This window comes from Rhinatrema bivittatum, chromosome 3, assembly GCF_901001135.1.
Source record: "Rhinatrema bivittatum chromosome 3, aRhiBiv1.1, whole genome shotgun sequence".
In the NCBI taxonomy this organism is placed as follows: Eukaryota; Metazoa; Chordata; class Amphibia; order Gymnophiona; family Rhinatrematidae; genus Rhinatrema; species Rhinatrema bivittatum.
Window position 1 is genome coordinate 411,615,756 of NC_042617.1, and position 13,940 is coordinate 411,629,695.

Below are 13,940 nucleotides of genomic sequence, written 5' to 3' on the forward strand. Positions count from 1 at the left end.
ATGTTTCTTTGGCTATTATAATTCATAATTGGTGAATCAGTGGTAAAACATCTCCCTACAGAGCTAAGGGTATGCAAACTTTTGAATAGGACAATTTTATTAGTTCCCTTATTGCTATTGTTTGTTTAATGATTGTGATATTCTGTAATGCATAATAGTTTAATTTGAACACATTAAAAATAAGACTCATTTTGTCTGATCACTCATGTTTTTTTTAAAATGCCAGAGGTATGTAACTAATGAGCACAATTTTATATATGAACTTTTGAGAACACATTGGCTCCTTCAGATGTTGATCTCAAAAGCTCATGTGCAACAACATTTTTGGATAATTCTTTTGTTAGTCCAATAACAAGTATCAAAACGTGCAAATAATCCAACTTAAGTTGAATGCATATATTTCTCAACGTGCAAATAATCCAACTTAAGTTGAATGCATATATTTCTCACAGAGTACTAGGTCCCAAGCCCCAGATAGGGCTTGTAATCTAAGTTGGTATCTGTGGCATGGAGGGTAAAGTGACTTGCCCAAGGTCACAAGGGGCATCAGTGGGAGAAGCAATATTTTTAACTCTCAGTTCATTGTTCTCACCACTAGGCTACTCCACCACACTGTGCAGAGAATGTGGTTATTTTTTTGTCCTTTGTAGAGTGGCTTACTTGATCAGTTTGTCTTCTCTAGGAATTCCACAACTTATTTCTCTTGGAAACCTCCAGAGAAACCCAATCATTTACTACCAGTTAAAGCTATCAGGCCAATACAATATCGTGCACTTAGACTAGCGCACAGGTTAACCAGCGGTTGGATACGTGTTCGTAACCCTTGATGCAATAAGGGGATCAGCGCATCCAAACCATTCAAACCAGCAAGTAGATAATAGCACTCATCACATGTAAATGCCATGTTAATGAGGATATTAACTAGTACCGCCGATATAAAAAATAACCATGCGCCTGAGGCATACATTTTTTTTTGTATTTGTCTTTTATTGGCAAAACAATAACAAAACGACAAAATATTGGATTGCCCCAATTTGCAATATGGTAACATTTGGACAGTGCGTGTCATAGTTCCAAATAAAATTATAAACCATAGTAAACCATATGTCTCCGCACTGCACCCCCCCCACTCCCCCCCCACCCCATCCCACCAGGTTTTTGTTACGACGCAAGTTACCAACAGTTCAATAACTTAGCCATTCAAAAACATAGCCAATCTTAGCAGGAGAGAAAGGCGACCTCCAGAGTAGACAGAAAGTGATGCGCTAGACCAAAGTGCATAAAACAAAACAGGATGATATAGATTAGAGCATAAAAGAGCACTGTTAACAAATAACATGCAAAGAGTCCAAAGCACGTCAGTTAATAGCCAGAAGAGGCATTCAGGAAGGGTGAGAACTACTCCATTGGATGAAAGGAGCCCATATTTTGGAATATGTTAGTAGTCTGTTGTATCGGGTAGCAGTAGTATGTTCCAGTAATTGTGTGGATCGTAGACAGTTGATCAGTTTAGAAATTGGAGGGATATCAGCGCTTTTCCACAAACAAGCAAGTTCTAGGCGGGCAACAATACACATCTGTTGACAAAGTCGTTGTTGGGGGCCCGACAGCTCTGTGATCTGGTCATCCAGTAACATGGAATAGGGTTTAATAAGAATATTTGTCCCCAACACACTATTAATCTAGTCCCCAACCTGTTGCCAATATGGTGTGATTCTAGGGCACTGCCACCATATGTGAAAGTAGCTCCCCAGCTGACCACAATTACGCCAGCAGTTACTGGAAATCTGCGGGTACATGCGATGTAATCTCTCCGGCGTAAAGTGCCATCTGTAAAGTAATTTCAAACAATGTTCCTGAAGAGCAGCAGACATAGAACACTGCCGTGCCCTGGTGAAGATTTGGTCCCAATCGTCATTTAAAACTAATCGGAGAAAGTTCTTTTTTACTCAACGCACAATTAAACTCTGGAATTTGTTGCCAGAGGATGTGGTTAGTGCAGTTAGTATAGCTGTGTTTAAAAAGGGATTGGATAGGTTCTTGGAGGAGAAGTCCATTACCTGCTATTAAGTTCACTTAGAGAATAGCCACTGCCATTAGCAATGGTTACATGGAATAGACTTAGTTTTTGGGTACTTGCCAGGTTCTTATGGCCTGGATTGGCCACTGTTGGAAACAGGATGCTGGGCTTGATGGACCCTTGGTCTGACCCAGTATGGCATTTTCTTATGTTCTTAACTTAAGGACAGCCCGAGATCCATCTCCCAAGCTGACATAAAGGTCGGTTTGTTGTCCGGCAACCCTTGAAGCAACTTATATATTTTGGAGACTGCCCCTTTGAGGGCTGATTGTGTGCTGCAAAAGGTTTCAAACATAGTCTTACCAACTGAAAGAGCATGATAGGAGATTAATGTCCGTAGAAAATGAGAAATCTGTGCATGCTCCAAGAAATATGAAGAGGTCTGCTGTGCTGCGGGTAACAAAGAGGGTAAAGAGCATATAGTTCCCTGCTGAATAAAATGCCTCATCTGCACCAAACCCAGTTCTTTCCAAATAGAGAAAGCCCCTTTAGGTAGCCCAATCGGGAAGGCAGTGGTATGGAATACATGGGACATGTGGTGATAGTTTTGCACTCCTACTAAATGAGGTCGCCATGTATCCCAGACCTTCAGGGTTATCCTGAGAGTGATCGGTAAGGTGGTGACGGGTCGCCATGTAGATTTTGGCTGCCAAGGCAAAGCATAGAGTGGCATATCTCCCACCATGTACTGCTCAATGACCTGCCAAGGGCTCGGTGGTGTAGTCCGATGAATATCCAAAATGGCTTTTATCTGTGCAGCTGCAAAATACCAGCTCAAATTTGGAAATCCCATGCCCCCACAGACTTTTGGGCGAAAAAGAATCGAACGTGCTACCTTTGGTGGGTCTCTTTCTCCAAACAAAATCAAAGATTTTTTTCTGCATCTTCCGCAATAATGCGGGAGATAAGTATATCGGGAGTGTCAGAAATAAATACAATAGCCGGGGTAAGACATTCATTTTAACCGTGGCTATACGCCCTAACCATGAAAATGATGCTCCATGCCAGCAGGAGAGATCTCGATCTAAAGTCTTCAATAAAGGGTCATAATTTAACTCATACAACTTCTGTACGTCCGGTCCCAAGTATACTCCTAAATACTTGATGGGTTTATGGGTCCACCGAAAAGGGAGAGAACCCTGTAATTTTAACCCTCAAAAATTAACGCCAGCCCGGAGCTGGTGTTAAGTCTTGAGGTGCCCCAAAACCTGAACAGAAAAGCAGATATTATGTCTGAGGAGCCACAGAAAGCAGCAACATAAAAAAAAAAGTTTTCACAGTGGTCGGATTTGGAAAACAGACGTTCAATTTATGAGCGTCCGTTTTCCTATCCCGTGGCTGTGCACAGGTTAGGAAAACAGATGCTCATGTAACTTCTCCTTAAGGTACAAGTCGAGTACAAAAGGGGACATAAAGTTAATTGCAAGTTCTTCAGGGAAGGAACACTGGCTAGCTTTTACTTCTTTTTCCATCCCAAGGTGTAGGTCCTTCGGACTAGGGGTAGAAAGGAGTCCTGTAAGCAGGTTTAGGGGTGCAGGGACCTGTCTCCTGCAAGACACTGCCAGCTGCCCTCCCACCTTACTTACGATCCTAAGTCAAGGAAAAGACCAACGTGTATTCTCCTCAGAAATACTTTTATGTATCAGATTTGGCAAGCGATAGCATGTAGAAAATAACAACAATTCCTATTTCTAATGTCCTGATCACTAAGCACCAGTTTCCCTAAAGAAAGTTCTGTATCATGGATGGTAACAAAACATGACCTAAACTTTAGCCTGCTTAAGATATTAATACTTCTCTGCAGTTTCTCTTTGAATTACAGATCTTTTCTCCTCTATCATGCTGGACGGCTAATATCTTCATATAAGCACACTGGTGGGAAAATCACCTTAATACATTGTAGCAGCACACAAGTAAAATTGAACAGTGGAATAGACCAACTTTATGCCAGCTCTGCCACAGCTGGCCACCAGTGGATGCTGCCACGACCCAAATGCACAGAATGCTCTCACCATTCTTGTTACACTGACAGATGCACTGCACTCCATCTTCAGGGGGAGATGAATCTCACACTTGGTCCCCTGGGAGGGGACCAAACACACTTTGGCCCCCACACTTTACTCTCCATGCAGTATAAACTCATGTCTCTGCCAATACTTGGGAAGAGAAAAATGGTTACCTCTTTTCAACTCCAATCAATCGCTCCCACTGTGGTGTGCGATCTGTAAAGAAATGGGTTAAGGCACCGGATGGGCTGCTGGACCCAACATGCAAAACAAAAGGTTACTTTAAATTAACCAAGTTTCAAAGAAAACCAGGGACACTATTTTCAACAACATTACTTCAATTTTTATAGAAAGATTTTTTTGTGCATTTTATATACAACTTGAATACAACATTTTAATGGAAGCACTGCCAAACAGAACATCAACATTTTATTTTCCTTAAATGTAAACTCAGAGAATTTTATTACTGAAAAGCCATCCATGGAATAGCAAATGAAATTAATAGAAACAGTCTCTTCTCAACCAGGGAGGGCAAAGATTCTTTAGTTCTTCTAGACCTCTTGACTGGCCAGGTCATCTGGTTGATTGTAGAGTATTAAGCCTAGACGAGCACAGTCCAAATAAAGGTAAAATTCCTCCTTACAAGGAAGAAAATAGTAAAAATGTTCATATAAACATTACAGTTTCTGCAGAATTCCACAATGAACCCCTATAACACTTTTCCCTTTCCAACAAGGCAAAATTCTCACTGTGTACTATGTATTCGAGAAACAAGGATTTTGACTTATTCCTGGCCCACAGCGAGAAAAGATAGGGTTCATAATGATCAGGATGAGGCTTTAGTATAGTCACTCCACAAGAAAGCTGTACATGGATGCTGTACTCAGTCGGTGACCCAAGGATATGGTGGTAAACAGCAGCTTGTTTTCTAATACTGCGGCCCAGCTGTATCTCCTTCATGCACTTAGCCACCTCTTTAGGATAATCTGGGTGGGCCTGTCAAAAGTTGGGATCGTTGGCACTCCTGGTAATGTTATGATCTACTTCTTCCTTCAGTCACTCATGTCAATTCAGTTCTACATGGTCCATAATGTGCATGGACACACATGGATAATACAACCCAAAGTACAGCTGAACCTGGCGACATACCAACCTCTCTGCTTTGAGAGGCTCTATACAGCTTCCTTGCATTCAGGCAATTACTTGGGACCACCCAGGACTGATCTCAGACATCCATCTGTAGAACTTGGTCAAACAATTCGATTAGCATCCGTATACTGTGATGTGATGATGCCACTGATGCCTCACTGGGTGCAGGGAACCTGACAATGGTGATTCAGGCCTTCCAGAACCTGAGGTGCTGCTTCCAACCAGGGAGGCCCCTGCCAATGAAACCCCCAAGCTGGAGATGATGACTCATTTCATGGCTTGCACACAGTATTCATAATAGGTTTTTTGCTCCTTAGCTTACAAATGGTGAATCTCTCCCGAGCCATTCTGGCACTGGTGGCTGCATTCCACTGGACTGACTGCTTCAGCCCTCTGGCTTTTCCCAGAGGTGTTCCCACTGATGAGCGGGAGCTGGTGGACCCCGTGTCTGACAAGTGGCCTCTACTTCTCATTACTTTAGGGGCGATACAGTACAGTGCGCTCCAATGGAGCGCACTGTTAACCCTTTATTGGACGCGCGTTTTCGACGCGCTAGCGTTACCCTTTATTCAGTAAGGGGCCGAAAACGCGCGTCCAAACCCCCGAACCTAATAGCGCCCACAACATGCATGTTGATGGCCCTATTAGGTATTCCCGCGTGATTCAGAAAACAAAATGTGCAGCTAAGCCACACATTTTGCTTTCAGAAATTAGCGCTAATGGCGATATTAAGTCGGAGGTCCCGAAAGTTTCCAAAAGTGTAAAAAAAAAAATTTGAAGTCGGCCCGCGGCTGTCGGGTCGAAAACTGGATGCTCAATTTTGCCGTTGTCCGGTTTCCGAGCCCATGGCTATCAGCGGACTTGAGAACCGACGCCGGCAAAATTGAGCGTCGGCTGTCAAACCCACTGACAGCCGCCACTTCGGTCCAAAAGGAGGCGCTAGGGACGCGCTAGTGTCCCTAGCGCCTCCTTTTGCCTGTTTTTACTGATGGGCCTAATTTGAATAGTGAATCGCGCGCACAGGAGAGTGGCCTGTGCGCCCGCTCTCCCGCAGACTTTACTGTATCGGCCCATTTGCTGGGCCGCACTGCTGGCATACTTAACCCCGGTAGTTGCACTGGTTGTGACGGCTGTAAGGTGTAGCACTGCCGGCACTCCCATGCTCCCACCGTCTGGACTTCTTGGAGGGTTATCTTAATCCTCCCATAAGGGGTAAAAAAAGGCATCATATGCAGAGGCTGAGACACTACCCGCCTGCTTGGGTCATCTCGCTCCAGCGATCTGGCACTGCTGGGAGCTTTCTGCTGCTTGAAGGACCCTTCATCTGAGCCACGATTAGAATAGTGGCTGCTGCTTGTCTGTCCCTGAAACGTTGCATAGCTGTATTGTAGCTTGCTGTGTCCAGAACCACTGCGTCACAGGGAATCTGCTCCGCGCAGGCCATGTCTCGTGCGGAGATGCTTGCGTGATGAAGTTGCGCTGATGTACCGATGTTGTTCTGGGTGGTGACAACACTTATTTGGCGATGTGTCCCCTCTTTTGACACTTGCTTGCTATTGTATTCTTTGGCGGGAGCGGCAGAGTTTGGTGGGAATGGTAGCCATATTGGTAAAATTTGCATTTTTTTCCCTTAAGCATCCAAGTAGCTGAACTAGTTGCTTTGCATCAATTTTGTCCGTCTTCACACCTCGTATTTCAAGCCCTACATTGGGCGCCATTTTATGTAACCCCCCTCCTTAAGGTACAAGTCGAGAAGCTTTTACTTCTCCCATCGTAAAGTTTAGGTGCTTCGGACTAGGGGTGGAAAGAAGTCCTCTCTAGTCCAAGTATGGGGTGACTAGATGGAGCTCCCTCATTCTGCTGTAAGCTGTGCATTGTGTGCCAAACAAACCACACTCGGACCATGTAGGCAGTGTCCAAAGTAATACTTTACTGATGCAGATTGTCGTCGAATGGCAGAATTAAATATGGTAAATCGCATACTACATTCTCTGCAGTTTCTCTTTGAATTACAGATCTTTTCTCCTCTATCTGTACATTAGTCTTTTATTAAGCCAGGAATGAATCCACACTTCTGGATTAGATTGTGCAGTGGTCCCTCTGGGTTAGGCTGAGGGTTTCTGAGGCTCTAGGTAGGCCCATAATCCAATTTAGGAAATTAAATCCTCTCTCTCTGACTTCCAAATAATACTGCCCCCAGAGCCTATGTCAGAGCTCTGCTATAAAACCTCAGTACCAAGGGTATCCATTACAGCTCTGCCAGTGGGAGGACTGTCCATGAATGGATACTCTCCTTTTTATTTCCCCAACTGCACCTAGAATGTTGCAAGACCTATTAGTAACCCAGAAATTGGTCTTGGTTACACTCGTAAAACTGAGCGTCTGTTTTCCTAACCTGCGCACAGCCACCTCTCCTGGGTGCCCAATGACATGGACATGCTAGGAACATAAAATGTATCCCTAGCACGTTCTTTTTAGTGCGGTGCCTCATTTGCCTATTGCATTGAGCACTCGAGAGGTGAATATACGCACAGGAAAAAAAACGGGCGCCCAGTTTGGACGCACATTTTTTACGTGGACTTTATTGCATCGGTCTGTATGTATGATACATTTGTATTCTAAACCGACAGAACATGGGTCACAGAATGCAATTTATATATTAGTGACTCAGTTAAATAATATTAAAATGAATAGCAAGTATCAAAGTTAAGGATGGTAGCTACTTTATTAACTGCATTCATCTGCTTATCTTTAAAATAAAAAAAATATTTAGTTCATTTAATGTTTGTGAAAGTTGCTTTGACAACACCAGAGTCCTCTGTTAATGACGCAGACAGGATAGCTGCAAAGACAACCCATGTTTTCCTAAACAGTTATGGGGAACGGTTTGTGAAGGCACAAAAGAGTAAATCCCTATCCATGCCTATTTAATGCTTAGCCTCTCTGTTGAACCTAGGAACGAGGAGGGTGCCAGTTGTGGTTATATCCGTTAGTAATGGGAACACGTCTACTAGAAATTTGACTAAGACTACCAGCTCATTTCACAGGTCATAATGACTTTTGGTCCATACCAACTTTATGTAGGTTTGCCCTGGTGACCATGTGTCCCTGTGCTGTTCAATCAGTGTAACTGCAATCCACTTTCACTATTAATTAAATGAATGATATTAGAGAAATGTTGACTTTGTACTCTGGGTATGTTAAAATTAAATGGAACCTATTTATAGATGTAGAAACTTACTTTATCTGCGTTTTTTTGGAAATGATCATGAATACTTGTCGATCATCTGTGCTATCCTGTCCCTACAAACTGTTTTCTTCCCCCAGTTCCATGACAAGATTGATCCAACCCTGGAGAGCCTGGAGCGCATAGCAGAACGTTTAAGGCAACCTCCTTCCATCTCAGCTGAGGTGGAGAAGATTAAAGAGCAGATCAGTGAAAACAAGAATGTGGCAGTAGAGCTGGAAAAACTTCAGCCAGTGTATGAAACTTTAAATCAGCGTGGAGAGGAAATGATTGCTCGCTCTGAGGGGGCTGATAAGGATATCTCAGCAAAGGGTAAATCATTTTTCTGACAGGCATTTGGTTTCCAGGTGGATAATTGCAACTATATTTTATTTCATTGGCTCAGATGTTTGCTTTACTTCGAAAATGTTTGGCCCTGCAGTTCTGCGAGATGTGAAAACGGAGCTTGATATGCAGGCGCTTTTTACTGGCTCACTGTCTGTTGTTTTTAACAAATGTACATGTATTTTAAAAAGTGCATTACAGTGTTAAATTAAGTTTCTAGTCCATTTAAGACAGATTGCCATGGTCATTTCAAAGACAGTCAAGAAATCAGAGAATGTAGAAAAGAAACAAAATCATTTCTTTCCATATTTTTCCAGATCTGTTAAAAAAAAAAAAAAAAAAGAGGAAAAAAAGTATGGGAATAATTAATTACATAATTATTAAAAAAGTAAACTAGAACAATTTCATCCCTTTACATAGCAAACAGCAGTAGGGGGTAAAGAGAAAAAAAGAAAGTGAATTATAAAATTGTAAAAAACTGCTGTTCCATTTTATATAATAACTTAGTTTTAATAGTTAATGTTGATTCTTCCTCTCCCTATCTTTTTAGTGTTCTTTTTATAGATCCACACCACCCCCACCCCAGATGGAATATGGAGAGCTGGGGGATGTCTCCTTCAAAGGTTTATTAGCAGAAACACTCTTTTGGTTAGCAGGGGTCACCATCGTGGTGGCAGGCATCTTCCCTTCCTCCCTATCCTGGCTTCAAGCACAGAGTCTCCATAGCCTGACTCTGACCCATGTCAGACAGCAGACTCAAACTTGAGTTGGGACAGGCTGTTCATTTTATTTCTATGCACGTTTAGAAGGTCTGTTTCTAAACCGGGCTATGTTTTGTCAAAACGAAATTTTTTTATATCCAGAAGCTAGGACTTTGGCTTGGACAAAAATCTGAATTTATAATGCACTCCCCTTTGTGCATCCCTTCGTGCATCCTGTAGTGTTAGCCTTTCCCCATATTCTTTTATATCCCTTGTTAACAATCCCCATATTTAAATGTTTAATGTATTTGACAAAGGTAACGCATAAGTTCCTGCAAATTTTGTTTAAATGTAAACCGATGTGATATGTAAAATCGAACACCGGTATATAAAAGTAAGTAAATAAATAAATAATCATTACAGTTTTTATAACCTTTTTATGTTGAGACCACATGCAAAACAAAGAAATAAAAAAAAAAAATACCATACAGACCAGATTCAAACTTTTTCCCCTACTAAAATAAGATTACATTGATTAGTCTGGTCAGTCAGTTCAGGATAATCAAAGAGGTGATAAGTTTGTATTAGACTTGCAGGTCAAACTATATGATGCCAAGCAGTCCCTAGCCTCAATCCTTGCACACCTTTACTGCATTTCTTTTGTGGTATTCGACCTGGCAGTTTCTTCCTTCTTTCCTTTGGCTTTCCAGCTCAACCAGAACAGTCTCTGTTGGGCTACGAGCACCACGAGCCTTCATTTGCAACTACCCAATGACTTCCCCCCTGCTTTGTATTCCTCTCCCACCTTTCTTAGTTCAGTGGTTGCAGTGACAGTCTTCAGTCAGGGGACCATACACCAGGGCTCCTGTTGGAGCTCTGCAGTCATGGGCTCTCGTACCATTGTGTGATAGCTGGGACTCCTCTGCAGCATGTGCAGCCCCAACCAGCGTATGGTAGCAATATGTGACTTTTTTAATTTGACAGAGAGCAACTTTTCAGTGTGATCACATTTGTCTTGATGACTTCTATACAAGAGGGTAAAGGACATTATTTCTTTAGTGAGCTAGCTCAACAGTTAAAATAATATAATGTTAAAATCAATTCTTATGAAGTTTAAGCAGTATAATTGCAATTTAAAATGTAAAATGGAGCATGCTTGCTGTTGACCCATGCATTTGACACATTTCCAATTTATTAAAACATGGACTGCTTGTGTAAGAGTGAATTGTTTATGTGTAAATGGAGCCCTTTTTCCTATGTAGCTGTGCAGGATAAACTTGACCAAATGGTCTTTATCTGGGAGGACATCCAAGCCTTGACAGAAGAAAGAGAGGCCAAATTGCTGGATGTGATAGAGCTGGCTGAAAAGTTCTGGTGTGATCACATGGCTCTTATAGTCACTGTTAAAGATACTCAGGACTTCATTCGTGATCTGGAAGAACCTGGAGTGGACCCCTCTGTAGTGAAACAACAGCAAGAAGCTGCGGAGGTCAGTGGAATGTCAGTCATCTTACCCAAACAAAGATGGAACGAGAGCTAAATCCAAGCCCATCTGTAGTGCAACTAGAATCTTTAAACATCTGTCACAAAACAGAGCCCTAATCAGACTCCGTTCTCTCCCAAAGCTAAAGCTGACTGAACTGCAAACTTGATAACTTGTGCCGTACCAGGCTGGCCCTGGTCAGGAAAGTCTGTTGTGCTCTGGGGGTTTTCCTTCCTTTAAATGAGTTAACCTTGATTTCTGCAGAGCTCAATGCATTATACCAAAATGTTTTCCATTCCAAATATAGTCATCGTGCCAAAAAAACATCTAAGATGGTATCACATGAAATATAACACAACCCTGTGTTTCAAAGAAAGCAGAACTTGTTTTCTGCATAAAATCATAATTTGGCGGCATGTTGATAAGAACCTAAGCTTGCCTGAGATACTGCTGAAATTGCTCTCCTTCCAAAACAGAAAATATAATTAAAAGCCAAACTTAAACCCAACACCAAGATTCAAGATGTTTTTTTCTAGACCAACAGGCCATACATGGTGAAAATATAGTCCATGAATAATGATCTTAATGCAAAGGACCTGTAACCATGCAGACATAGTCTTGCATGTAGATAGAAACTGCACACAAACAGGCATTACTTCATCAGAAAGGGTAAATATTTCTAGGCATGAACTAGGAAAATATGATGGAAATTTTATCTTCAGATCTTTATGCATGGCAGTACGACAGTTATCCTTTCCTGCCTTTGCTCATGTCAGTTTTATTTCTTTCTGGCTTCAAGTATGAAGTTGGTAGGCAGGAACTTACCCAGACATAATTATGTAACAATAACTGCATTCCCTGTATGTACCTGGATGAGTCCAGACGGTGGGTTATGTCACCCGTCCAGCAGATGGAGTCAGACAAAAACTTCAGAGAGTGCTGCCCTATAAGCCAACACACCACTATCCCTCTTCAGTATCTTTCTGACTCCAGCAGATAGGAGCAGGGGAACCTCGGTTCCCCAGCACACTGTTAAGTTTTCTTGTCTTTCCCTTCTCCTTTGCAGTGTTGTAGAGGAATTAAGTTTCTCCTAGTTCAAAAAAAACAAAACAGGATCTCCATTTTAAACTTGCAATCAGACCTGTTTCTCTCTCCCTCTCAGGTCGATACTGTAAGACCGCGGGAGAGTGGACAAACGCCCGCTCTCCCGGCGTGCGCACCGGCCCCTCGCCGGTGCGGGCGATTCAGTATTTAAATGAGGTGACGCGGGAAAAACGGGGAAAAGGAGGCGCTAGGGACACTAGCGCGTCCCTAACGCCTCCTTTTTGTCAGGAGCGGCGGCTGTCAGCGGGTTTGACAGCCGACGCTCAATTTTGCCGGCGTCTGTTCTCGAGCCCGCTGACAGCCACGGGCTCGGAAACCGGACGCCGGCAAAATTGAGCGTCCGGTTTTCGGCCCGACAGCCGCGGGCCGAATTCAAATTTTTATTTATTTATTTTTTTTACTTTTTTTTACTTTTGGGGACCTCCGACTTAATATCGCCATGATATTAAGTCGGAGGGTGCACAGAAAAGCAGTTTTTACCGCTTTTCTGTGCACTTTCCTGGCGCCGGAAGAAATTAGCGCCGACCTTTGGGTCGGCGCTAATTTCTTAGAGTAAAATGTGTGGCTTGGCTGCACATTTTACTTACTGAATCGCGCGCGCATACCTAATAGGGCCATCAACATGCATTTGCATGTTGAGGGCGCTATTAGGTGCCGCGGGTGGGCCGCGTGTTTTCCTCCCCTTACTGAATAAGGGGTAAGGGAAAACACGTGTCCAGAGCAGGCTGACAGTGCGCTCCGACGAAGCACACTTTACTGTATCGACCTGTCTGTTTGCTGTCTTTGGTCTCTGCCTCTCTCGTGTAGCTGGCCAGGGTAAGTTGTTTAATTTCTTTCCTGTCAGGATTTTTTTTCTGGTCCAGCCACTAGAGGTGCACGTTGGAGGTTCCAACTCCCCCTCGCCTTCCCGAGCCATGGCCCCGAGACGCACATTCCCCGGGACTGCTGCCCACTGAGAGGTCATATTCCTCGGCGGGCCCTGTGGAGATCCTAGGGTCGGTGGGGTTTTGGAGGGGAAGTGTTCCCTGCTCACTGCGGCACTGCCTGCCTTTTCCTCGTGGTCCCCTCCTCCCCTCAGGCATGCCGAGGGCTTCAACATGTGCAGCGTGCGGGGAGCCCGGGTCCAGGCTCTCCCGCGAGGGGATCTGCACGAGTTGCCTCCCTGGTGGGGAGAGCACCTTGCAGCCGGCGGGAGGTTCAGTTTCGCGCGATCAAGGGCGCATCCCTTCAGGCAGCGACAGGCCCCGCTCCCGCTTAGCGCGGGAATGGTGGCCATTTTGGATTAGGAGCCGATGGACCCGATTACCTCTGCGGTGGAAGCAGAGGCTACTTTCTCCCATTTGCCGCCGATCCTTACACTGGTGCCTCCTCTGGATCCTGTTTTACCTTCAGGGGATTCTTCAACTCTGCCCCCCCCCCCGGGGTCCACCCCCATTTTCCACAGATTTTATGCTACTTATGCACAATTCCTACTTAGCCAGGATGTCCCAGCCGCTGGATCCCACCCCTGGACCCCCCCTCCCAAAGTGGCACGGACAGTGGGACCCTCCTCCTGGGGGAGCCCCCCAGGGAGTAAAAGCTCTGGGGGAGGGGGGGGCTGCGGGCATCCCCCAGGGGCCCGCCAGGGTGCGTCTGGTTCTTCCCCCTGCGGAGAGGGCGGATCTGGTTCCAGAGCCTGCCCTGGATGATCCACTGCTCGCTGCCCAGATGGAAGGAGACGACCCTAGGGTGTTGCGGATTTTCCAGAGGGACGAGCTGGAAACCTTGATTCTGCATATCCTGCAAGAACTGGACATTGAGGCCCCTCTGGACCTGCCTGGCCCCTCTCCCCTGGGGAAGAAGGGAG

The 13,940-nt window shown here is 44.2% G+C and overlaps 1 protein-coding gene across 1 annotated transcript in view; it reads left to right on the forward strand.

The window, feature by feature from the left end:
- Positions 1–13,940, forward strand: part of DST (dystonin) — a 925,809-nt gene that overhangs the window by 793,992 nt on the left and 117,877 nt on the right. The window contains 2 exon segments of the mRNA XM_029595689.1: positions 8,563–8,794; positions 10,770–10,996. Coding sequence (XP_029451549.1) covers positions 8,563–8,794; positions 10,770–10,996 — 459 coding nt within the window.